Source organism: Crotalus tigris, unplaced genomic scaffold (genome assembly GCF_016545835.1).
Source record: "Crotalus tigris isolate CLP2741 ecotype Arizona unplaced genomic scaffold, ASM1654583v1 scf7180000024396.1518868, whole genome shotgun sequence".
Taxonomy (NCBI): Eukaryota; Metazoa; Chordata; class Lepidosauria; order Squamata; family Viperidae; genus Crotalus; species Crotalus tigris.
The window spans coordinates 1,273,336-1,298,944 of NW_024100564.1; the positions used below are offsets into that span (position 1 = coordinate 1,273,336).

The 25,609-nt window shown below is 37.7% G+C and overlaps 1 protein-coding gene across 6 annotated transcripts in view; it reads left to right on the forward strand.

Annotated features, from left to right (window-relative positions):
- Positions 1-485: 485 nt before the first annotated feature.
- The window catches only part of LOC120301769 (receptor-type tyrosine-protein phosphatase V-like), a 64,532-nt gene continuing 39,408 nt past the window's right edge, over positions 486-25,609 (forward strand). For 3 of the 6 annotated variants that reach the window (XR_005555026.1, XR_005555025.1, XR_005555024.1), the window contains exons 1-7: positions 486-602; positions 2,098-2,223; positions 7,220-10,792; positions 17,700-17,763; positions 20,267-20,533; positions 21,918-22,184; positions 22,890-23,159. Coding sequence is in view for 3 of the 6 variants with exons in the window: in XM_039329360.1 (XP_039185294.1) it covers positions 10,616-10,792; positions 17,700-17,763; positions 20,267-20,533; positions 21,918-22,184; positions 22,890-23,159 (1,045 nt within the window). In the remaining 3 variants the exon portion in view is untranslated. Of the gene's footprint in view, positions 603-2,097; positions 2,224-7,219; positions 10,793-17,699; positions 17,764-20,266; positions 20,534-21,917; positions 22,185-22,889; positions 23,160-25,609 lie in introns of those variants that run through there. The other 3 variants (XM_039329360.1, XM_039329362.1, XM_039329361.1) reach the window with 3 other exon arrangements.

Here is a 25,609-nt window from a genome sequence, read left to right on the forward strand (position 1 = left end):
AACAGATGCCACCAAGACAACAGTCAGGTAAAAGAAATTGGGAGTTCTGGGCAGAACTGTACTCTAAGTAAGTGCCTTAGATAAGATTGTCCCTAGTTCTCTCAAAGACAAAGGGAGGAAGAGGGGGGAAATATTCAAACATGCAAGATTCTGTTACTACAAACTTATGATAAATGTAGTATTAATTTGCTTGACTTTGATTTCCTAGTCCAGTCTAAGGTTTGGCAAAGGACAACACTGGCGAGAATAGAAAGCAGGTCTAGAATGGGAACTGAGGTGTTGCGACAAAGGCAGAATGAAGCCAGGAGGTGAAAGAAGATGCTTTCCACTCCAGAGACATGTGACTGGGAAGCAAAGCAGAAATACATGTCAGCAGGAGATAGTATAGAGCAGACCATTTTAGAGCAGCTTTTGATTTCCCCCAGTGCTTCCTTTCTTTTGAAGTGAAGTTTGGGACAAGCCCAAGCAAGCTATCCAAATGGCCAGCTGGGACTTGTTAGCTATGTTGTGCAACTGCAGAAGGAGGCCAACAGCACTGTTTGTTCACTGTATAGCCAGGAAAGAGTTTGCCGAGTGGATATTGGAATAAAGAACAAAAACAGGTAGGTGCTCCCAAAACAGAAATTTCCAGGAGGAAATTTGTTCCAGTTTGGGGCTGAATGATAAATTAATGTTTGTCATAGGTGTAGCTCTTTAATCTCTGCCTATAGGTGTGGGAAGTGACATTATACCTGCATTCATCCCTACTGTACTGGAAAATTACTTTCTCTTCTAGGATAGGCCATTTGGAAGTTAGTTCGCAATGCTGCTTTAAAAACATTTGGCATTTGTAATTCATTTGCTTGCCTGGTTTGTGCATGCATTATATGCATATGTTGTTGTTTTTGAATAAATATAGCCATTGTGGTTTCTAAATTTATGGCTTAAGATGTCTGAATAAACAACAATGTTTTAATGTGACATGTTGTAGGGTGTATAGAGGAGGGCCTCGAAGGACAGAGGAAAGATCCATTACTAAGGTAACATCAGATAAACATGGCTTGAGCTCAGGCCAATAAAGTGGTTTACAATAATGCCTCAGTGAGGCCCCTTTTAATTCTCATGAAGCCAACAGGAGGACGAGAAGTTATTTCAGACTTGCTTTCAAGGTTTTGTTACTATAGCCGTTTTAATAAAAGTAGTTTTAGGCCCACATGGTATCCAATAACAGATTGATCTGGTATTCTCCAACTTTCTGAAATCTGGTGTAACCCGTTCCATGTATATACAGCAGGTGCTGGCACTGAGAATCAAGAAAGATTGAGAAAAGCTAAATAGACTTGCTAACTTTTCTGTACTGGCATAATGCTGGATATTGCCTTGGGACAAGAATTAGGAGCAGTCAGTCTGACAAATGGTTTTTAAAAGTGGCAACTAGTGCAAAAATGAACAAGGTCACTGCATCTCTGATGTTAAAGAGGAAGAATCCCAACAAATGCAGAGCCTTCTTTTTTTTTTTTTTTTTTTTGGCATTTGGTCACCATTCATCTGGAGAATTTCAAGATGTAGAACTAATTTCCCTTTCCCCCCACTACATGTTGCTCTTCCCTTATTCTCTTTTGATAATTCTGGCCCGGAAATATGAATCCAGCACATTTAGAGGTGACAAAGTTTGGGAACATATCATGAATAAGAGGCTCCCTATGCTCTCCAGTTCTAGCAAAAATGCACAGTGCTCTTCCCCCCACTCCTCCCCATCAAACAACTCACAAGAGTTTCTGCAATGAAAATTTGCAGGTCCCTAAAAAGATTGCAAGGTTCCATTTTCTCCTCCAATCTCTGCCTGCTGGCTGTTCTGTTTTTAATTACAGTATGTCTTCATGCTATGTCTTCACCTCCCATTCCCAATCCAACCCTGTGCATATAACCTAATCCCAGTATTGGCTTCCACTGCTTAATGGAAAATGTGATGACTCAACAACCTTGTTCCAGCCACTGGGTGGAGGAATCTCTTGCTTTCAGTCCAGCTCTATGTCAAAGGCAGAGGGCAAAAGGAGAAGAGTTGGGCTTCTCCAGATGTTTAATTGTCCCTCCATTGGTTTGTCATCCTTTCTCCAGGGATTAAAAGCAGAAGCTGTGTACGAGGAACCGCACACTTAGCCAAGCCAAATCAGAAGGATTGATGAGCCATGCAGAATTTTTACAGGAAATGCTTCATATATCTTGCCCCCTTGCAAGATAAGGGTGATAGTATTCTCATATTTTCTAATAAGTGGCTGAAGTGAAGGGATTTGGATGTGTTCTGAATTAAACTTGTTATTAACATGAGTTAGCAGGTATGCCTTGTGACAAATAGTGAGTCAACAAAGAGGGACCGTTAATTCAGGTATAGAGCAAGCATTTTGTATCTGCTTCCGAGCTCAAAGATGACAATATGTGGTGAAACAGATGAAATGAGAGCAGATAGGAAAAATAATGCAAAAGCAAAAAGAAAACACTTGCTGAGAGAAGAGAGGGGAAAATCTGATGTGATACTGAGGTTTATATGGTCAGAGTTTTAAGATGGAAAGTGGGAGAAGACTGATGGAGAAATCAGCAATTTTAAAAACTTGCACATGATATGGATTTTAGTATTATTATGGCCATTACATGGATGTTCTTTAACTGTTTTTCCCTGGAGTATATTGAAACACTATATTAATATATATGTATACTTCATGGTCTCATTTGTTGCAGTTCAGATGTGTTACTGTTCTTCTGCAAGGTGCTTTTTCCTTTTTGTGGTGCTAGATATTGCAATTAATCTTTGTCATTTAAATATGATAATATTTCCCTCAAGACTTTCCTTTCCTCTTTATAATTTAAAATTATTCTTCTGACAGTCCTCAGAAGCCTCACTCTTTAATTTTTAACTTTTTGCTAAGTGGTTCTCAACCTGTGGGTCCCCATTTGGGGTCGAACAACCATTTCACGGGGGGTCGCCAAACAACGCAGTCCGCCATTTTTTTCCCCTTTTCCTTAGCTGTGCTACTCCCTTTTATTCTATTGGCTTTTGAAAGCCAATAGAATAGACTCTCTTGAATAGAGTCTAATTCTATTGGCTTTCAAAAGCCAATAGCAATTGTCCAGGCTCTCTCTGCCCTGCTGAGCCCACCAAAAGTCCCATTCTGCAAACGGTGCTGCACCAGTTGAGTAGTCCTCGACTTACGACCGGTTGAGTAGTCCTCGACTTACGACCAGTTGGGGGTCGCGGCATTAAAAAGGTTGAGAACCACTGTGCTAAACAGAGGCCATTTCATGAAATTCCATCATATCTGGGTAAGCTACTTTAGATGATGAGTATTAAAATGGAAAAAGCCCAAGTTCTAGTGCAGTGGTTCTCAACCTGTGGGTCGGGACCCCATTTGGGGTCAAACGACCATTCCACGGGGGTCGCCAAACAACTCAGTCCGCCATTTTTCCCCCCTTTTCCTTAGCTGTGCTATTCCCTTTTATTCTATTGGCTTTTGAAAGCCAATTGAATAGACTCTCTTGAATAGAGTCTAATTCTATTGGCTTTCAAAAGCCAATAGGAATTGTCCAAGCTGCCCTGCTGAGCCCGCCAAAAGCCCCATTCTGCAAACGGTGCTGCACCAGTTGAGTAGTCCTCGACTGACGACCGGTTGAGTAGTCCTCGACTTACGACCGATTGGGGGGTCGCGGCATTAAAAAGGTTGAGAACCACTGTTCTAGTGCTTAGTTGGCACACCAAACTGCTTCATTCAAACAGTTCTGTCATGCTCTGTAAAATATTTTGTTGTTTTAAAATTATTGTAATTTGTTTCACATAACGTGAATATTTGAGATGTTTCTATATAACTGAATTGACTTTTCAAAAATAAATTGCAGCATATTCAAAGCTTTGAACAATATTATTGCTGCAAGAATCTTGCATTGTACAGCTCAGCTTTTTCCAGTGCAATGTCCTCTCATGTGTTGCCATCCTCATGGGAGTTATGGAAATTGAAATTCCAACACATTATAGTCATAGTTAAAAGCCAAGAAGATTGACATCATCTGCACAGAATCCAATTTTGCTTTGTGTTCGTGGAACTAGGCTGGAGCATCTTGGAGCCCAACAGGTTCTCCTCTCCTCCTTTTTCATAAGCACATTAAACCCCGAGAAGAATGATTCTTATTCTAGTTACACTTTAGTTAATACTTCTTCCATTTTCCTTTACCCTTACTTTTGCTAATGATGTCTGTTAAAGAACAAACTTTGGTTCCTTTTACTTAGCTCTGCTACAGAAAATATTTTATTATATACTATGCTGACTGAGATCTGCCTAATTGAGGGATTAAAGCTGGCAGGAATTCCAGTTCCAAGAGAAATGCAAAAAGCCTGAGCTGGGTTCTTTGCAACCACAAACTTCTGGAAATCAGCCTTTCCAAACAGCTTCCCATCTGGAAGCCAGCTGGCTTCTCTTCTGCTTTGGGTAATGGCAAGAACTCCACCCCCACCCCTTCCCTGTTTCCCATTATCCAGCAGAAAAAGCCACCTGAATGGGGGGGAACCAGCCACAGCCCCCAGGTCCTTTGTCAATTTCCAATGAGCTTCTTCTCACAAAGAGAGTCCTTTGGAGATGTAGGCAAATAGATATAATCATTGGGGGGGGGGGGTTAGAGCCTAATAGAGATGAAATGTCTATGTACTATTGATGCATATATCTAGACAGTCTGAGATGGTATTGGCTCTCCTGCTTGAGTAGGGGGCTCAACTAGAAGATCTCCCTTTCTATTCTATTCTATTCTATTCTATTCTATTCTATTCTATTCTATTCTATTCTATTCTATTTGTCCAAAATGGTATAGGGTTTCCTGCCTAAGCAGGGGGTTGGACTAGATGACCTCCAAGGTCCCTTCCATCTTTACTATTATTATTATGGATCATCGCACAGTCAGCCAGATGTTCAAATTATTATTATGGATCATCGCACAGTCAGCCAGATGTTCAGACTGGATTTGGCATTTTGTCTACTTATCGAGTCCTTACCCAGGACCTGGGATAGGCAGATGTGGATGTTTGATGGTATTACAGATATCGTCGCAGGATGGAAGCAGTTCCTAATAAGGCAGCCTTTTGCAACTGACTAATAGCGAATTTGTCAATGCCAATGGTGTTCAAGTGGTGCTCCAGTTGTTTTGGGATTGCACCCAAGGAGCCTATGACTATTGGTACTACCCTTGCTTGTTTTTGCCACAGTCTTTCTATTTCTATTTGTAGGTCTTTGTATTTTGTTATCTTCTCCAGTTCTTTCTCGTCTATTCTGCTGTCTCCAGGCACTGCCACGTCCACTATCCAGACTTTTTTGTCTTTCTTATCGACAATTGTTAAGTCTGGGGTGTTATGTTGCAGGTGCTTGTCTGTTTGAATTATGAAGTCCCAGAGCAGTTTAATTTTATCATTTTCTATGACTTTCTCTATTTTATGATCCCACCAGTTTTTGCTTACAGGCAAATGATATTTTTTGCAGATCTTTCAATGCACCATTGTTGCTATTTTGTCATGCCGCTGCTTGTAGTCAGTCTGTGCGATCTTCTTGCAACAGCTTACAAGGTTTCTTCAGCTTCTTTGCATAGGCGGCACTTACTGTCTGTTGCTGTCTCCTATGCAAAGAGACAGCAACAGACATCATCATCATCATCATTATTATTATTATTATTATTATTATTATTATTATTATTCTTGGTCAATGAGCCCACCACTGCTTGTGCTGCTACATTTTGGACCAGCTCTAATTTCCAAGTGGTCTTCAAGAACAGCCTCATGTAGAGCACATTGCAATAATTTACACTACAAGGACTGTAATACCCATTAAATATATATAACATAAAAATTATGGGAGATGTCCAACACATTGTAGGGTACCATCTTAGGAAAATTGCTTTTAGATGTTATAAACTTTTCCCCTTCTCTTGCGAGGCCTTCTGTTTTCCAATGAAGTTGTTTTGCTGTAGGCTTATGCCCAGATAAAGTAAGTACTTGGAGCAAATGTTTGAAGTTACTTTATTATTAGATATTGAATAGCTCTCTAGGTCTAGAAAATTCTTTCCCAACCCTAAGCATCTGTTTTGCATCTACAATTCATTTGTGGAATTTATAGTCATGGATTAGAAGAAATTCAAGCTTTGATAGCTTTTGAAAATATTTATATGCTACCAACAGTACTGCCTTTTGGTTCTGGTGGCTTTTATATTTAACTAGTAAGTCTCTTCCCAATCATCTAGAATGACATCAGAGATTCTATTTTAGGTTTTCTTCCCTCCCCCAGCTATAGTGCATTATTATGGGCTGCATTTCCTGAGGAAGTTTTAGTGACATGATTATAAAGTTATATCCCGTCAAATTAAATTGTGGGAAACATGGGAAGGCAGATGAGGTTGTATAATGCTTTTATTTTGTGGTAATTAGTAGAAAAGAATACAGCTGTTCTGCAATTATTCCTCTGTTGCAATGGATTAAAAAAGTATGTAAATCAGGAGTGTCAAACTGCCGGTCTGTGGGCCAGATGCATCATAGCAAAACTGTGCCCACCCCATCGCCGTCAATGGCAAAAAAAGTTGTGGTATGTCAAGACACGTCATGTGACATTGTGAGTTTGACACCCCTGAAGTAAATGATTATGTATTTATTGCTGGCTCTATATTAGTTTGCTGGCTTTAAAAAATGTTTTGATATTCAACCATCATCACGAAGTAAATGAAGTTTTAAAAACTGCAATCTAGCAGTTATCCATATTTTCTTGCATTAAAATATAACATATATGATCAATTTTGCTAGATCAGACCAAAGTTCTATATCCCCTAACATTCAGTAGTCAAAAATAAGCCCACAAACAAGACAGAACTGCAATAGAACAATTCCACTCACATTCTCCAACAACTAACATTCAGAAGCATACTTCCTCTTGTCCTGAAAGTGAGTTACCGCCATCATTTCTAGAAGCTGTTTTATCCTTTAATCTTCTTGTAAGGTCATCCTGATTAATAACTGTAATTAAATCTTTTGTATGTGAACCCCATAATTTAACAAAATGCCATGTGGAAAATCTGTTTATTTTTATTGAATCTGAAATTTCTACCTATCAGCTCATAGATGTTATCACCCTGAGGTTCTTGTACAGTAGTTTCCAGAAGAATCTGATGGACCAGAGTTAGAAACAGATTGCAGATTTAATAAAATATTGGCTTTATCCAACAGAGCTCTCTATGGTTCTATGGAAATTTCTACAATTCCATCAGGAACATTTGCACTTCTAAATAAGGTAGGCATTTCAGTTCCTCCTTTATTAAATAACCAAAATAATAGAAAGTAGACCAGTTATTCAAAAGGGAATGCAGCTGCTTCCTACTCACTGTGGAATGTTTCTAAAAGCCATTACTGATTTAAAATAACTCACTAAACCTGTAATTATTGCTCAAGCAAGTTGTCAGCCCATGAAACTAGCATAATATCAGAAGAGCAATTGTGTGTAAGAGGCAGGATCTTCTTTTTTAACCAAGAAAATTACATGGGCAGTTAAAATATGAAGCTGCTTTGTTACGGGTCCAAATATTGGTCTGTTTATATTCTTTATAGATTGGACTTATAAATTTAAATGACTGATAAGAACTATAACTGTTGGGTTGCAGTCTGTAAAGGGAATTCCCAAAAATGTTGCCACAGAAATATCAACTAGTGATTTTTGATTGTCAATTCACCTGAAAGTTAACCTAAATTCCATCATTATGAGGGGGAATAGCTGATTCCATGATGATTTGGAACAAACTCTTCATAACTTGAGCATAAACACTTAATGACCATCTCAGAATTTGCATGTTATACAGGAAACAGTGTCTTATAGTGACTGTAAGAGAGAAGTATGGTTTTAGGTCATATAATCTTAACATGATCAACCATTTAAAGCCCTACTCCAATATAGGGACATTGGGAATTACCCATGACCATATTTGGTGTACAGGTCTGAGCAGTTCCTGTAACAAGGTAAACCCAAAGTGCTCCCTTGGGTTTACCTTGTTAAAGGAATAAGATTTTATTAATAAAACAATTACTTTTTATTTTGTTTGTGACCACAAACAGCACCACTCAAACTACGTAATACATTTTAAATTCTTTGTTAAGCACACAACAGAGAGCAAGGGAGTCATTTAGAACATGTTCTATGCAACCCACATTTTTACCCATTGAAAGTTTTCTTCCCCTAGACCAGGGGTATCAAACTCGCCGTGTCACATGATGTGTCATATCGTGACTTTTTTTTCCCTTGCTGGAGCTGGGGTGGTTATGGCTTCCGCATGACGCATCCAGCCCATGGGCCGGCAGTTAGACACCCCTGCCCTAGACTGTTCTTACCTACAAGCAGCTGATGCAAGATATATCAGCCTACTGAGATGCAATAAAATTTAAAGAAATCAATTTCAAACTATAGAAGGCAGATCCCATATCTAAAAAAAAAAAAGTTGAAAATATTTGCAACAATTTTCCAAATATTTTTATTAGCCCTACTTGTTTCAAGGCAGAATTGTTTCTTGCAAAATAGATAATTCACTTCTTAGAGATCATCACCTCCTAAATGATATTAATATGTCTATTAATAATAGCACAAAAGCTTGTGTTCCTGTCTCTTCATGTTGAGGCATATTAATGTATTTCTTCATCTCAGATTCTTTCCTGTCACAGAAGCTTTCTTTTCCATAAAATCTAATGCATAATGCATGCCCGGTAATCTTTCATTGTCCCAGGAAACTGTAAACAGGAATTAGATTTCAGTCAGGCTTGAATGGAGAAACACATAGCTTCCTTGCAGGCATGTTCGCTACCTCTGGCAAGCAGACCTTCCCTTCCTCAGAATCAGAAGTAGAACAGAGAGGCCTAAAATACTCCAGAAATATCTTGCAAAGATGAAATCAATAGAAAATGCTGTCATCAGGGATCTTCAAACTTAAAGACCCCTGTTCTAGAATCAGTGCCTATGACTGGAAAGATTTTATATTCCTTTTTTTTACTGGTTATAGCAATATTTCTGGGAGAAAATAACTAGTTGCCTCTTTTCCTGATCTGCTTCTTCCTCTCAACTTGTGTGGATACCAGATGCTGTTCCTACCCTTTATTTGGCCAGCCAAGATGGCAGATACATCTACTTGAGGTGAGCAGCCTTTATCTGAGGTCTTTCCCTGTAAGGTGGATTAGCTTCTCCAATCTCTAGTTGGTCCAGTTACCTTTCCTCTACTGGGTGATGGCAGGGTGGAGTGGGTAGGCAGCATCAGGTAGTTGACACAATTTTCTATAATAGAACTTGTTCACCTGTTTCTGATGTTCCTCAGTTGCTTCCTAGGGATTAACAGGGCAGTTTGAACTTCTATGAATTTAATACATGTGGTTTATAACCGTAGTGGGAAAGGAGATGGATATTACAGCTGGCTGACTGGGGTGTTGAAACCCAGGTTATGTCAACTTGAAAATCTCCATTTATGTAAGAGTTTGTGGTGTACATGTGTGTGCTTTAAGGATTTCTCTCATGCAAACAAGTTGTGAAAGTTGATTATTAGTGTGCATGATTCAAAGCTTAGAACACATCTATACTGTGTGGATGCAATGTTGATTTATACATTTCAAGTCTCAGTAATGTTTACACTTTCCCAAAGCATCTATCATAATTTGTTCATCTTTAAGGTGTTGCATTTTTTTTTATTTTCCCAGCATAATAAACTAAACATAAAAGCACAACCCGTTTGAAGGGTAAAGCTTGCCAGCAGGTTAACCTGACAGTGGAAAGCCTTCATTGACCTAATCATTAAGGTCCAGAAAATTACCCACGGCTGCAACTCGTCCTATGAAATTCTCCATTGGGTAGAGTAAAAAAAAAAAAGCGCTGCAATTTACTTTCGCTTGAAGTTTTGAGATATTACCACCTTTTTATTATTATTACAGGTTCTAGCTTAGGTTTGCTATCCTTGAAACTCAGCTCAAACGAGGTCTAATTTCGTACTTCGGCGTTTCCGGGAGGAGAGCAAAACCTCTGGTGGCGGGTCAGGGCCGGGCTTCGTTCCTGTGGAGAGAGCCAGAGAAGGAGAAAAGGAAAGGCGGGAGCCAGAAGCACATTTTACTCGGGCGCCCACGGACAGCTCGCTCCAGAAGTTAAAAGGCATTGCTCGAGCATTCGGCGTAAGAAGAATCGAGCCTCCCGCGATCTCCCTCCCCCCCCCCCGAAATTCTCGCCCGCTTTCACCGACTCTTCTTTTACACCGGCTCCGAGTACCAGGAGCCAAGGGCAGCCTCTCCTAGAGCCTCACGCCCAACGACGCAGGCACGCCCACACAGAGGAACGCCGCCGCTGGCGAGGCTCGCAGACGCGGCTGCCGCCGTTCTTTCTTTCCCATTCGCGGGAGCGCGCGCCGGCGCGCGCATACAGAGGCGTATATAGACCCAGGGAGCAGCCGAGCCTTCCCCCACCCGGAGAGAAAAGCGTTTCCGAGTCGGCGCGGGCACAGATACTCCTCACTCGCGAGGAGCCTTGCCCTAACCCGCTGGACGCGGGCAGCGGCTGCGCTGGCGTCGCTGGCATCCTGCATGCCAATGCTTTGAGGTCACTCTCGTATGCGGGAAGCCTGTTGCCGCAGAGGCAGCTACAGCTGGAGAGCCTCCGGGAGAAGGGACCTGGGGGGGGGTCCCGCGGTGCCTCTTCCTCTCGGGAGCTTGTCCGGGCGCCCAATGCTGCTGCTGCTCCCGCTCCTGCCCTTCGTTTGGGCCCCCGCACTGGCCCATGTCTGGGAGGTAAGCACATCCCTCATCGGAGGCTTTCCTCGCGGAGCGGGTGGGCTTTTCCGCGTGGGGCGGGGCGGGGCGAGGTGGGGTGCATAGCGGCAAGGAATTAATTTGTGACAAAACAAACGAGACAAATGGATGCGGGCAGCAATAAGACGGCATTGACCTGGTTAATTGTGTGTGCAAATGCAACCATTCGGTGTTAAGGCAAGGCTGCAAAAAGAGACGGGAGGCGGACTGAACTCAAGTTCCTGATCAAACCTTCCCCAACGTGCCTGGATGGCAGTATTAATCCAGCTGGTCCAGTTGCTGGACATTCTGCTTAGGGGCAGTGAGAACTGCAATCCACCATCCTCTAGAAATATCTAGGCATAAAGTTTTGCATTACCCCGGCTCACAATTTTCTTCATAATGTTTTTCTTATTCAAAAATTCACGTGGCTGCTATATCATATTTTTTGGTGTGGTCTGAATTGAAAACTATTGTTTATAATTTAGCCCACTGGAATGTGTGAGCTCAGATATTTTGGTGCAAACCATGGCCAGCTGCTTGTTGAATGAGTTATATTATTACACTTCACAACCAGTCACTCTTACTTCATCTGAGAATTTTTTTGGCCACCTTGTGTGGATTCCTTAATGTTTCTATATAAAACTGATAAATTGTAAACAAACACAGAGGCACAGCTCTGTGACTTTGTTGCAGAGAGGACTTCTCATGCTGTTTTCTTTTGGGATAAATGCCTTATGCAGAGTCCAAAAAAATAAGGTTAGAAAATAAAAGCAAGCATTAAAAAAAACTATTTTACAACAACACTACAGTATTTCCTGTGTACTTTTTTTCTGTTTTTAGAAATTATCCTTGTTTCTGTCACATCATAAAATTTTATTCAGCTCTGTTTCTCTTTAAGCTTCTCTTTTATTTTTGAAAATCTCATCACTTCATCCAAATGTGACTTTCTTGGTTTTCTTCTTTCTCTCAACCTACATACTTTATCTTCATATATTTGTTTTGCTATTGAGTCCTAACTCCCCCTCTATGATCAAACCACTTAAATACTTTGTATTCAATCCATATTTATTTAGCATTCATTCTTGGTACTATTTCTTCTTGTTTTACTACATACACCAATTTCCCATTCCTGCTCCATTTAACTATGTAGCTTTTAACACACCCAGTTCTCACTTCCATATATATCAAATTAGGCAGAAGCACATTTTAAACACAATTTTCACTTCTTTCAACAGATTCCTCATAACAGACTACTACCCCATTGCCTTTCTTACCATTATTTGGACATGTTAAAATTTCTCATCCATGTTCCTATGTTAAATGTACTACAAAAGTACACAAATTCATCTGCTTGCTCTAGTTTATACAATTAATGTATAACTTGCAATCATTTATTCCATTTTCCTTGTGAAATATGACTACCATAAGTCTTTGATGCATTACTTTTGAGACCCATAATCTCTGGGTTTCAATTTATTCATCATTCAATTTATCTAAATATTCTGTGCAAATTATTTAGATTCTCAGTTAACAACATAGCATTATCTGCAGAGAAAAATTTATATCTTTAGCCAACATATTTCTATAGTCAACCTATGAGTTTCTATTTTCATGTGCTAACATGAGAACTTCATTTTTATGACATACATTTTATTCTTTTCATTCATAAATACTTTCACTTCCCTGCATATATTTGTCATATCTAGGCCATCTTTATTAGGATCCATGATATCCTTCTCTTTTTCTTACTTTCAGAGACATACTACTTTCCTTTCCCATACTTTTTATCATATATATCTCTTATATTCTAAGGAACAATGTCCTCTATGCAGTGGTCCTAACAATATGGTGCATAGATACTGACTGCAGTCCCAATCATGTTTTAGTCAATTAAGTCTTACCATAATAATTTTTAGTAAGATTGAATAAACTAGATCACCACTTTCAGTTTGCCTATGCATCATGTAATCTTCCTTGTTAATAATGGTTAGGGTATTTTTGGCATAATTTAGCCAGTAGGAAATTATTGGAGCAACAACTAAATATATGTTTATGGAAATTCTCAATCATCCAGATCATGGTTGTTCCAAAGATGCTTTTCAAATGGCAGCTGGACTTTCTTGGCTTTTTCCTTGAACACTTCTTGGATGAGAAGTGAAATGTCTTCAAGGGGAAAACCAAGAATGTCCAGTTGCCGTTTGAAAAGCACTTTGGAATGAGTACATATAAAATTCAGTTATACATATATATACTATCTGGGCTTCTTTATCATAGGTTAAAAGTAAAAGCAAATTCAGAAGGTTACCACTATTTTGATACTTAAATTTCCATGTTTTACAGCAATCACAAAAGCTTAAAGAGGATTGCATTTAATATCTGGCTTGACCTTATGTTCTTCTACTCTTAGAGTAAGCCCTTTCTTGGGCACCAAACAAATTTTATGTAAGGGGCTTTAGTATAATAACTTGACCTTTGAACCAAAAGAGTACAAGTGTAGCAACAACTACAGAACAAAGCAAATTCAGTTCCTTTGAACAAGAAACAGTATCTACTGATGAGTTTGGCTTCCAGGAAAGCACATCTTGGATGGAGGTGATGAGACCTTGGCATTGTGTGATCAGCTTAGCTAGAGTCAAAACAATGATAATGGCTTTCTACTAATAAGGAAGCAGTATCTGTCCTTTAAATAGTTCTGTGATTATGGAAATGTTCAACAGAATTCTTCCTGATCAGCAAAGGGTAATACTAGGCTTTCAGAAATTTCTATTCAATCCAAAATATGAGGCAGGCATAATTCTGATAACTGAAAGCTGCACTGTAGTATTCTATGCTATCTGAAACACCAAACCAGAATTTCACAGACAAGTACTGACAAAAAAGAAAGAAAAATGAGTAGCTCTCTTGCATAAAACTTGTGAAGTTTGGTATCACACATTTTTCCTCTTTGTTACTTTCGTGTTTATTTTTTTTTTATTGAAAGTTTTTGAATTTTACAAAATAAATCCCTTCCCCAAACCCCCCACCCTCCCATACCCTCCCCCCTCTCCCCAAACCTCCCATACCCTCCCTCGACCTTCCCAGAGCTGAGTACAGGCTTAATTTAAATTTTTCAAAAAAGATAAGAAATAAAAAAACTTAAAACACATATAAATCCAAACAAATCTAAATACCTTAAATTAAAGAAATTGTCTTCTCTAAAAAATAATAATAAACACATATTATGATATACTCTAAACCATTTCTAATATTGTAGTTATATTATTACCCATCATTCTATAAAGAATCACCAAAACACCAATTTGAACATTACTTTCTTTAAATATCTATACCTACACTATAAAATCTGATCTAATCTCCCTCTTTCTTTAATCTAAAACACAAAAATAAGCATATGAACAATCATTATACCATTAGGACTGGATACTCATTTAATTATATCTAAACTTCTTATCTAAAATTTAATTAAACAACTTAACTTCTCTTAAGAATAATTAATAATAAAAAAGAAAAGAAACCAATCTTTAAACAAACTATAGTATACTCTACACCCTTTTCATATCATTTATATTATTATCCATCATTTTATAATATACTCTAAACCTTTTCATGTCATACATATTATTATCCCAAAACACATATTTAAATATTATTTAAGACATTTTCCAAAAACATTATAAATTTTACTTCTCCCGCAATCTCAATAATCTTCTAAATACCTAAACAAAATACTTAAACTTAAACTTCTTATCTAAAATTTTCATTCAGTCTCCATAATCTTCTGTCCAATAGCCGGTTGCGTCCACTATAAACACAATCCTTATCAGTCTCTCTTGCCCATAAGCATCGAAAAAAATGCATTAAAATCTGCCCTTGAAGATCGCTCCAAAAAATTTGTAAGTCCTGGTTCTCCCACAAACTCAGGAACCAATACCTGTGAAACTTCCTCAACCTCCTCCTTCTGTTGGTCTTTCTCTTTACGTTTACATGTTGCTTTTTCTTTACATTTATATGTTGCACAAGTCTCAGGAACCAATACCTGTGAGGTTTCCTCAACCTCCTTTTCTATACGTTTATATGTTGGACAAGTTGTCTTCTGGTCTTTCATCTCTTGTGGAACTTCCTTAAGCTTCTTCTGTTGATCCTTTTCTTTACAGTTATATGTTGCACAGGTTATCTTCTGCTCCTCCATCTCTACTTGTTGAGGCCTCCCATTTTTAATTAATATAGGCTCTTCAGACTGCAGTTCTAGCATTAAAGATTGCTCCAAAGAATTTATAAATCCTACTTCTCCCGCAGATTCAGGAACCAATACTTGTGGAACTTCCTTAAACTTCTTCTGTTGATCCTTTTCTTTACAATTATATGTTACACAGGTTGTCTTCTGCTCCTCCTCTCTACTTGTTGAGGCCCCTCAAACTGAAGTTTCCCAATTTTCATAATTCTTAACACTTCTGACTGCAGTTCTGCCTTTTTTTCTTCCAAAGCTTTAAACATGATAGGTGATGATGAGCATACCCCCAGGACCGAAGTATAAAAATCTTTTGCTTTAGAAACAGTATTAAGACTGTAACGTATCCCCAGGTAGCTCACCACCATTCCAGTCGGAACATCCCATCTAAACAAAATTTGTCTCCTTTTAAGTTCATCTGCTAAAAAAGCAAACTCCTTTCTTCTTCTTAAAATTTTTGGTGGGATCTCCTTTAAAATTATAACATCTTGTGAAGCAATTTGAAACCTCTTCTTATAAAAAGCTTGTATAATTTCATTGCGCAGGGATCTTTTCCCAAAGTAAATTACCACATCTCTTGGCAAATTCTTTTGCTCTGCCACCACAAAGTTAACTCTAAATATCTGATCAATTCCACTAAGTATTTCCTCTTCTTCTCTGTTCAGAATCACAGCAAAGTCCTTTGCCACCATCTCTCTCAAATCTCCTTGCACAGACTCATGTAAACCTCTTATTCTTAAGGCATATTCCTTATATTGAAGCATAAGAATCTCATCTTGAAAGTTTTTCATCTCTTTTTCCATACTTTCAAATTTTTCCTCCATCAATTCCACTTTTTCTACTACCTCTACTACGCGAGAGTTCAACTTTTCAAGAACAGAGGCAACTCCTTTTAAAGTCAAAACTATCTCTTGCCTCAAAGTCTTATTATTTTCCTCTAAAATCTCTTTCATTTCTCCCCTAATTTGAAGTATCATATCTTGCAAATCCTTCACCATTGTTGACTGTGGCAAGGAAGAAGGTGAACCTATTAATTTAGGTTGTTGCCCTGACGATAACACTGAAGAAGAAGCCACCTTGGAACCTGTAGAGATTACTGGACGCTTTGGGGCCATCTTAAAAAAACTTTACTCCTTCTTAAAAATTGCAAAAATTAAGCAAAAAAAAAAAAAAATAAGAAATTAACTCCCTATATTCAAAAAAAAAAAAAAAAATCCTTCAAGAGGGATCATTATTAAAAAAAAGGGAGTTCAAAAAAAAAAGAAAGAAAAAGGAGGAGAAAAAATAATTAAATAGAAAAAATCCATTCCATTTTTAAAAGTACCGAAAAGTACAAAATACAAAACACGAAAATTAAACAAAAATAGTAATACTAACACTCCATTCCAATCATAAAAAAAATAAAAGAGAAAAAAGGAAAGGGAAAAAAAGAACACCAAAAAGCCTGCCGGTCACCATTCTAGCTTCCGAAAAAAAAAAAAAAACCACCAAGAGGCTTGCCGATCGCCATTTTACTTTCCCTTTCAACAAAGAGGAAAAAAAATAAAAAGAGGGAGTATAAAAGTAAAAACAAGTCTTGAAACTTAAAATCCAAATAAATCAAAGAAAGCAAAAACTAAATCCTCTACTCAGCTCTGTCCGTTTATAAAAAAAACTCACCAGTTCTCTTTAATCACGGAGGTGGTTGCAGCGGCTCGTTTTGTCCCTAAGGACAAAAACAGCTGGGAAGCGGAGACAAGTCTGAACTCCATGGGAGCACTCTTTTCACCCCCTCCCCAAAAAAACTTGGGGGGTGCATAAGAGGCTCTACCACTATTCAGACAACTCTCTGCCCCTCCCCTTTGCCCGGGAGGGGGTTTTGAACCGCTGAACAGCTGATGTCTGCTGTTCATAGCGGTTCTTACACTTACCCAGGAGGACGGCTACAAAGTAGCCGCCATCGCGCGCGCAGACTTTCGTGTTTATTTTATTATTTAGTCACTAAGTCATGTCTGACTTTTTGCAAGCCCATGGACCATAGCACGCCAGCCCCCCCATCCTCCATTGTCTCCCAGAGTTTGCCCAAATTCATGTTCATTGCCTTGATGACCCTATCTAACCATCTCATCCTCTGCCGAGCCCCTTCTCCTTTTGCCTTCGATCTTTCCCAGTAACAGGGTCTTTTCCAATGAGTCCTTTCTTCTCATTTGGTGGACAAAGTATTTGAGCTTCAGCTTCAGTATTTGTCCTCCCAAAGAACACTAAGTGTTTAAGTCCTTTAGGATTGACTGATTTGACCTCCTTGCAGTCCAAGGGACTCTCAAGAGTTTTCTCCAACACCACAATTTGAAAGCATTATTTATTTATATCCCATCTTTATTATTTTTAGACAACAAACATATCCAACACACCTTCAACCTCCTATTTTCTGCAGTGGGAGTGAGACTTCAGAGTGCCATGGAGTTCTCCATAAGTTGTTCAGAATCAAGCCAGGAATTGGCAACATCTTACATTAGATATGGAAAAATAAATGATGGGGAAAGATCTCATTAAGTTAGAAATTTCTCACTGCAATACAGACACAAAAAGCCTTTTAGAATTTCTTATCATTTGTATTTTATTCACTTTTGCCACTCTCAATCATGAAATTAAGTTTAAAAAAGTGAGGAAATAATAGTATGTATTCTAATCACATAGGATGACAGATGCAATCAAACAGACTGGAAAAAACCTTTAGATGGAGAAGTATCAAATAAGAAAGGTAAGGCCTTTTTGCTCATCTCATTATCAAGCAACTCTAGGCAGCTTTTTACTCATTATTACTGAGAATTCCAAGATAGAACATTCAGGAATAATCACTTTCTATTCTGGGCCATCAAAATTATAATGTGTCCACACGTTTTCAAAGCCACAATAATTTCCCTGCAGACTGCTCCAAGGAAAAATGAAATAGAGATTGAAGGGTGTCAGCAAGAGGTGGAAAGGTTTTTCTTGTCTTTCTAGCCTTAATTTTCAAAAGAGGTGCAGAAAAAGGGCTTGACTTTGGGAATGTAAAATTTCCTTGCCTTCCACTCAGTTCAGCATCTGTGGGAACCTAAATCTGAAAAAAAATCTTAAGTCAAAGATTCATAAATACTGTGTTTGCAAAATATACTAGACTATGGTTAACTGAACTATAGTTTACTGAATTAATCTGATTGCTGGATTTACACTGTATTATTCCAAATGCAGGTTATGCTTAGCAGTTTGTGCTTTCCTTTCTAGTATTTTGTAGTAATTTAAGTTTTTTAAAAAATATTAAGTGATGCATAAAAGAAAGTGTTCATGGCTGTGCACATTGGCATCATGCTGTAGGTACATTGAGTCATTTACTGTAGGTTACAGATCCCAGTGTCTGGTTTTGTAGACTACATTAAGCTAAAATGAAATGTACCATAATAAAATTTAGGCAATCCATGGCTGTAACCAGTTTTCAGAGAGTCTTCCGATCCTCAGAATCAGCTTTTCTAGAAGCACACTGCTGCAGTGGATAGAGTAGTTCAGCAAACAGCTGGGTTCTACTCTGAACAAGCAGAAATGTCTTTTGCTAGCACTAAGATGCTATTAGATACATTCCATGTTGCAAATGTGATGGAGAGGAGCAATAGTAGGCCACTAGTTTTAAAACTTGAGCTCATTCTTTCTTTTCCAATAGGAATGAAATGAAATATAGATTGTAGAGAGCTGACATTTTCTTGATTTTTTTTTCGTCAGTCTTAATTAAATCCGGCCACATGCTTGCTCAGCCATTAATTGTAGCATGCAGGAATCTTAAATAGGTCAGTTCAGCACATGCCACATACATAGCAATTACCAGAATTGTCAAGGATAAGACTAGCATAGACTGTAAAACAGGCTCTGCAAGCAAACAGATTTGTACTTTTTTTTTGTATGTTAGGAACCAAATGCTGTATTTCTATTACAAAATAAACACAAATATTTATAATTATAAATTCTTAAAAGTATGTCTTACTGTGCATTAGTAACAAGTTTCTTCCTTGAACTAATAAAGCCACTCCATAAGCTGGATTTTAATCATCCCAGATGCCTTCATATCTCTCTTTCTGCAGATTTAATAGCATAAACTGTCATTGATTAGAGCTCACTTATTCAGAAGCGAAAATATTAATTTCAGTTATGAGATATGTAGATATAAAAGTAAGAGATGGTAAACAATAATAGTATGAGTGATGTTATAGAGTCTTATTATATTGCAGCAAGTGAGCGGACATGAGGATAAAGCAGGAATCCAGATTTGTTGAACATTTTAATTTTTGTGATTCTGTCTATAAATGCAAAAGTTTCATCTGAGAACTAACTGTAGATGACAGAAAGGTTTTTTTTTCACTTTTTAAAATCTGTAGGTGGCCACACCTGGAAATGTGGAAATCTGTTTTACATTTCATAATTTAAGAATGTGAATTTAAATGTATGTGGAGCATGAAGAGCCAAAATAAATCTGGCTCAATTATGATATTCATCTTTAATCTCTTAATTGTAGACTGAACTTTGCATCTGGATTCAGATAGATATAGTGATCAGTCCATTTCTTGTATAAGATGTTGTCTGACAATTACATGATGAAACAGTGACCCTGGTATACAAACTACAGTTCAGTCCTTCCTTGACTTAACATCGTAATTGAGTCAGGAATTATGGTTGTTAAGTCATGGTGGTTGTTAAGCGGATTACCATATAACTGTACCTATTTTTATAACCGTTTTTGTAGTGATTGTTAAGTGAATGTGGCAATCATAAAGGGAACGGGGTGGTTATAAAGTGAACATGGTGGTCATTAAGCAAATTCATGCATTTCTGGCATTTTTTTGCTGGAAATTGGCAAAATACCAGTATCCAACAAAAACATTGTAAATTATGAAATGCTGCAAACAGCCATAAATGCAAGCTGGTTGTCAAGCACTCAAAATGCTATCAAGTGACTGCATGGGTATACGTGTGTGGCTGTCAGAACTTTGAATCTGGGTCCTAAGTAGCTTTGGGGAGGTCCATCATAACTTCAGTTATATGTGCTGTAGTCATGTTCATGTCGATATTGAAGTAGACAGTGATAATGTCTTAGTGAAATTTCTCAAATTCCTCAGTTCAGCTGATAAGGTGCCACTGGTATATATCAGGTAGAGAAGAAGCATTGGGAATAAAATTAAAAGCACCAAATGCAAGAAAGCAATACAGTTGCTAAGCACCACATGTTCTGTCTTCTGCAGGATACCCATTGAATGTGACCATCAACAATTGGGGTTATTCAAATGCTCTCTTTCTAACCTGGGAATATCTCTTGGGAAATGCCCAGAGCTTCTCACTAGCTCTTTATGACTTGGACACAAATACTCTACTACAGAATGCATCGTCTGCACGCAATACCACCAGTTTCAGCTTCCAAGGCTTGCTTCCTGGGACACAATATATTATTGAAATCACTGCATTGTTTGCATGTGCACAGAATTCCAGTAGAAGAATCACTGGGCAGACAGGTAAGAGATAAGTTGGAAACATTTTCAGCAAAATTGTATTTTGATACATGGATGATTGTCTTCTTGCACTTTGATTCATACATTCAATGTTTTGTTATGTCTTCAAGCCACAATGCCCAAAATTAATCTCACAAAATCAAACCATACAAGTTCTGGGCACATCCTTGCATGAATAGTAGTATCTAAATCAACTGAATATAATATACTTTCTAGCAGGTGGCCTAGAAAATTTATCACAGTTACTTAAACAGTAGTTCAAAATTTCAAGATATACAGTATGTGTAAAGGAAAGGTCATTATTCCATAATCCATTTTCAGCTGTTACATTTCATTAAAAAAAATCTGAATTTGGAAGACAAAAATGATAGGTTGTTTTGGGGTTATAACATTGTTTTCATTAAGACTTTATTCTGTTTTTTAAATACTGCACTTCAAAACAGTTATATACATTGGAATAAATGTCACATACAAGTTCATTTGTTTCTTTTTACTGCCTGTTACATGATTTTTCATGTAGGTAATAATGAACGTATTCCTCCAAATCTGAATAGACTGGCATCTTACACAACAAAATGCTAGTTGTTTTCTCTTTCTAGCCTGTAATTTGTATTTTCAAGTGCATATGGAAATAAACAAAGGCACTCTGATATGTAGTCTATCCATGTGACTTGCACAGAAGACAGATGTAATTGTGCGACGATAATGCCAGAATCTGCAGTATGCTGGCAGCTATGTTAACTCAGCATTGTTTTGCAACAGGCTGTTCTTACTATGGCAGTGTGATAAACACTGCAACATTCTGACATTGTCTTTGTGGACATGGGAATCTCAGAAGCCACTCATTACAGAGATAGTTTATAATTTTTTGTTGACCCATCTGATGTGGGTGATTATGTTCAACTATATACAATATTTTTTTTCCATAGGAATGGCTTTTCAGGTTTATAATAATCTTAGAAAGGTACACGTATTCATTAGCAGAAACCTGCTCAGGGTTTGTTTGTTTTTTGGGACAAATCCTATTTTAGTTCAATTCAGACTTTCATTGTCAAGTTGCAGATTGTTTTGAGAAAGTGGCAACAAAATGGAAAATAAGCTGCTTATTTGCATATAGATTCTTTGCATGTGACTATTTGCATATAGGTTGAGAATTCCATTGCCCAATCCCGAATGCACCAAAAGAATCACCTTTCTCAATAATTATGTTTAAACTTTCATTGTCCAGCTTTTTTATTTATTGCCAAACTGCAAAGTCAACACTGAGGTAACATTTGGGAGTATGTTAACATGAGGGCTTCAGGCATGATGAGTGAAAGTGTAACATCCTGGTATGGATGCCTTCTCTTGTTGACAACTTTTTTTTTTAACTTATGTTTTATTTAAGAACCATTACCTGTGCGGGATGTTATCTTGAGTCATGAAAGTCCCTCAGTATTATTGGCCTCCTGGAGTGAATCCCCAGGTGGGAAAGATGTCTACCAGTTGGTTCTCTACCACATAGATTCACAGGCTCTTATCAAGAATGCAACCGTTGCTAGAGGAACCACCACTTTCCGCTTTGAGAAGCTTTTACCAGGCAGTGAATACGCCCTCCGTATCACCACATGGGCTGGATATTACAAAGCAAGCACCAATGCACGAGGATGGACAGGTATTGGGGAATGGATAGATTAACCAGTAGGCTAGAGAATAAAATCAATTATGTGCAAGTGAAAGTATTAGCAGAATCCAGCCAGCTGTACCAATAGGCCCCTGTCACCTGATTATGAAACATGTATGTTTCATAAATAGTTTGTGGGGTAGGGATATAAAAATTAAGTTAGCATTATTGAGCCAGACTTTATAAGCCCATAAGAAGCTCATGCAATAGTCAAAAATCTATACCATCTTCAAGCAAAAATCAAGACAGATTTTTTTTTCTTTTGAAGCAAAGCTGCACAGTTTGAAGTATATCTGAAAGATTTGGGTGCAGAACTCCTCCAAAAGTTATTTCAAATTGTAATATTAAATGATACAAGAAAGAAACAATTCACTCTAATGAAATATAAGTGAAATATATTTCATTTCATTAATTTTAAGACTTTAGTTTAGATCTCAACATAATTAAGCCAACTTTGATATTTGTCCAAGTCAAACAAAGGCCATTTTGATCTAGGAAAGGTATATGTCAGTAGGTTGAATTTTTTAAAAAACCTTCCAGATTCAGCTAGTTTATGAACATATTTATAAGGTAGCAACGGTTCCATGTTCCTAAGACTACTTTATCAATGCAGGCTAGTTGTTTCCATAGATTTGTGAGAAAGATGGATTCCTCCTTAGAGTGATGACTCTCTTTGTCTCTCTTTTGTCCCAACAGCTCCCAGTGCTCCCAAGGCATTGACATTCCAGAACAACAATTCCAGCTTCAGTTTGACTGCCTCATGGACTAACTCAGAGGGAGCAGAATGGCTATATTTCACTCTGCAGAACCTGCACATCCCTGCTGACAGCAGAACAGTGTCACTTAAGAGAGGCCTAACTAATTACACCTTCCAGCATTTGGAGCCTGGAACATTCTATCAACTGGAGGTTAAAGCCATGTCTGGGCCTTACCTGGTTAAGGGTCCCAATATCACTGCTTATACATGTAAGTATGTAGCAAGCTATTTGCTTACAATACTTGGAAGTGGGCAGACCCTATGAATCAGATGAATTTCAGAAGAGGTTCACCTGTGTGAGAATAGAGAGTTTTTGTTCTAAGAGGCCAAAAGCTTTATCTATTAATTGTTTTATAAGGATATCAAATACTCTCTGTATGAATAGATGGAATTTTTAGGCTGGTTATAAAGACAGTCTTACAGTGTTTGTTCTCTATATATGTTTCTCTAGTATAGGAGATCTTCCAGAATTATCCGTTTTTATAGGTACACTATATATATTTTATTTATGTAGTCACAGGTTTAGAATTTCAAAAAGCTAATTGGATGTACTTTCATTCAACTTACCTGCTGCAACTGATGTTTACTTTTTAAAGCAGGTAGTCCCTTCAGATCCCTTTGCCTAGCATTAAGCTATTTCTGTGTTCTAATACTAATATTTTCTTAACAAGTTTGCAAGAAATACTTTTTCTATTCATTTTTCATCAGTATGACTCTCTCCTGGCATTGCTACATCTATGAACCACACTTTTTTTATTTTCAATAATTATTGTCTGGTATGTTGTTTTTCAGGTATCTATATTTTTTCAATTAATCTGTACTTTTTCACTTTACTGAAATTATTTGAATTCTTTCACAATTTTTTGTTTGCGTTACTATTAATGGACATTGGAGATGTCTGCCTTCTCAGTTGACATCTGGCAGTTTGTTTGAAGCGTCTGATAGCAAGGCAATTACCATTATAGCTCTCAGCCTCACTGAAGAGAGAGAATTTGTTCCAAAGGGAAATTATTATTGTTGTGACTGTTATTATTATTGTTTTACTTTCTGGAATTCAGTTCTTGTTGGAAATCAACATGATGGAAATTGAGTCTTTTATCCCCCTTTCAATTTTTATATTCAATTTTTATATTCAGAAGACATCTTTGAAGTCTGTGTCCCCTACAGCCATTATGTTTTTAATTAACACCGTTTCATATTTTTCTGCATATTGGATTAGATTCATGTTCTAAATATATCCTTATCTATTTGAGCTATCCAAAGCAGTAAAGATGCATTCTGACTGAGTATTGAGTTGGAAGTGGTCTGGAAAAATATGCCTGTTTTGATACTTCTGTCTCTCATTATAGAGTCTATTGTGCTAAGTAGATCTTCTAGCTTCAGGGATGAGATAGAGAACAGGAAGTATGTGAGCAGTTGAGAATTCAAAGAACTATGATTGATTGATTAGGTGATCTTTAGAAGGTTTATGTATCAGTAGTTTCTTCTTTGTGTGAAATAAGGGAGATGAATTCTACTCAAGACTTGCCCTATTTAATGGTCTCCAGATGAATTGAATTGAATATGTTATTTAACAAAGTGTGATTATACACATGAGGTAATTGTCTCCAGTGCAGAAGTTCTTGGTGTACATGTAAAGCAACAGAATCATCATCATCATTATAATATTAATACTAATAACGGGGGAGTAAGAAAAATAAGGATAAATAATTTATTAAAGTCATACTATATGGTAAATATACATAGACAGTAGACAACACTGTGAGAATTAGGTGTTCAGCAGATTGATGGTCTGAGAGAAAAAAATGTTGGTGTCTAGTTGTTTAGGCCTGCAATGCTCTGTAGCACCCTCCTGAGGGGAGGAGTTGAAACAGTTTATGTCCAGGCTGTGTGGGGTCTGCAATATCTTCTCAATATAAAGGTCTTCTTTGAAAGGCAGGCTGGTTGCAATTTTTCTTTCTGCAGTCTTAACTATCCGTCGGAGTCTGTACCTTACCTGTCTGAAATACAAATGACAGGTTCAATAATTTCTCAATAAAACTATTAATAGCTTCTGGGCTGGCTGAATTTCCTGAGTTGACACTGGAATGTTGACACAACATTTTTTGTTGTGCCTTTTTAATGATGGTTCTAATGTTAAGTATCTATTTCAAATCCTGGGAGATTATAGAACCCCAAAATTTAAAGGACTCTACTGCTGATATTGTGCTGTCGAATATGGTAAGAGGTGATAAAATAGAAGAATTCCTCCTAAAATCCACTCTCATCTCTACAGTTTTAGGTGTGTTCAGCTCCAGATTATTACAGATGCATGCATCACTGGGCCAATTGTTCAACCTTACGTCTATATGTAGACTCATCATTGTCTCAAATGAGGCCACTGACCATTGTATCATCTGCAAATTTCAAAACTTTAACAGAGGGGTCCCTTGATATGCAGTCATTGGTATAGAGAGAAAAGAATAATGGAGACAGCACACAACCCTGAGGGATGCCTGTGCTCATTGCCCGGGTACTAAATGTAATTTTCCCTAGCCACACTTATTGCTTCCTATTTCTCAAAAAACTGATTATCCATCTACAAGTATGAGTAGATATAGTGAGCTGGATCAATTTAGAGTAGAGAATTTCTGGAATGACGGTATTGAGCTGAAGACCT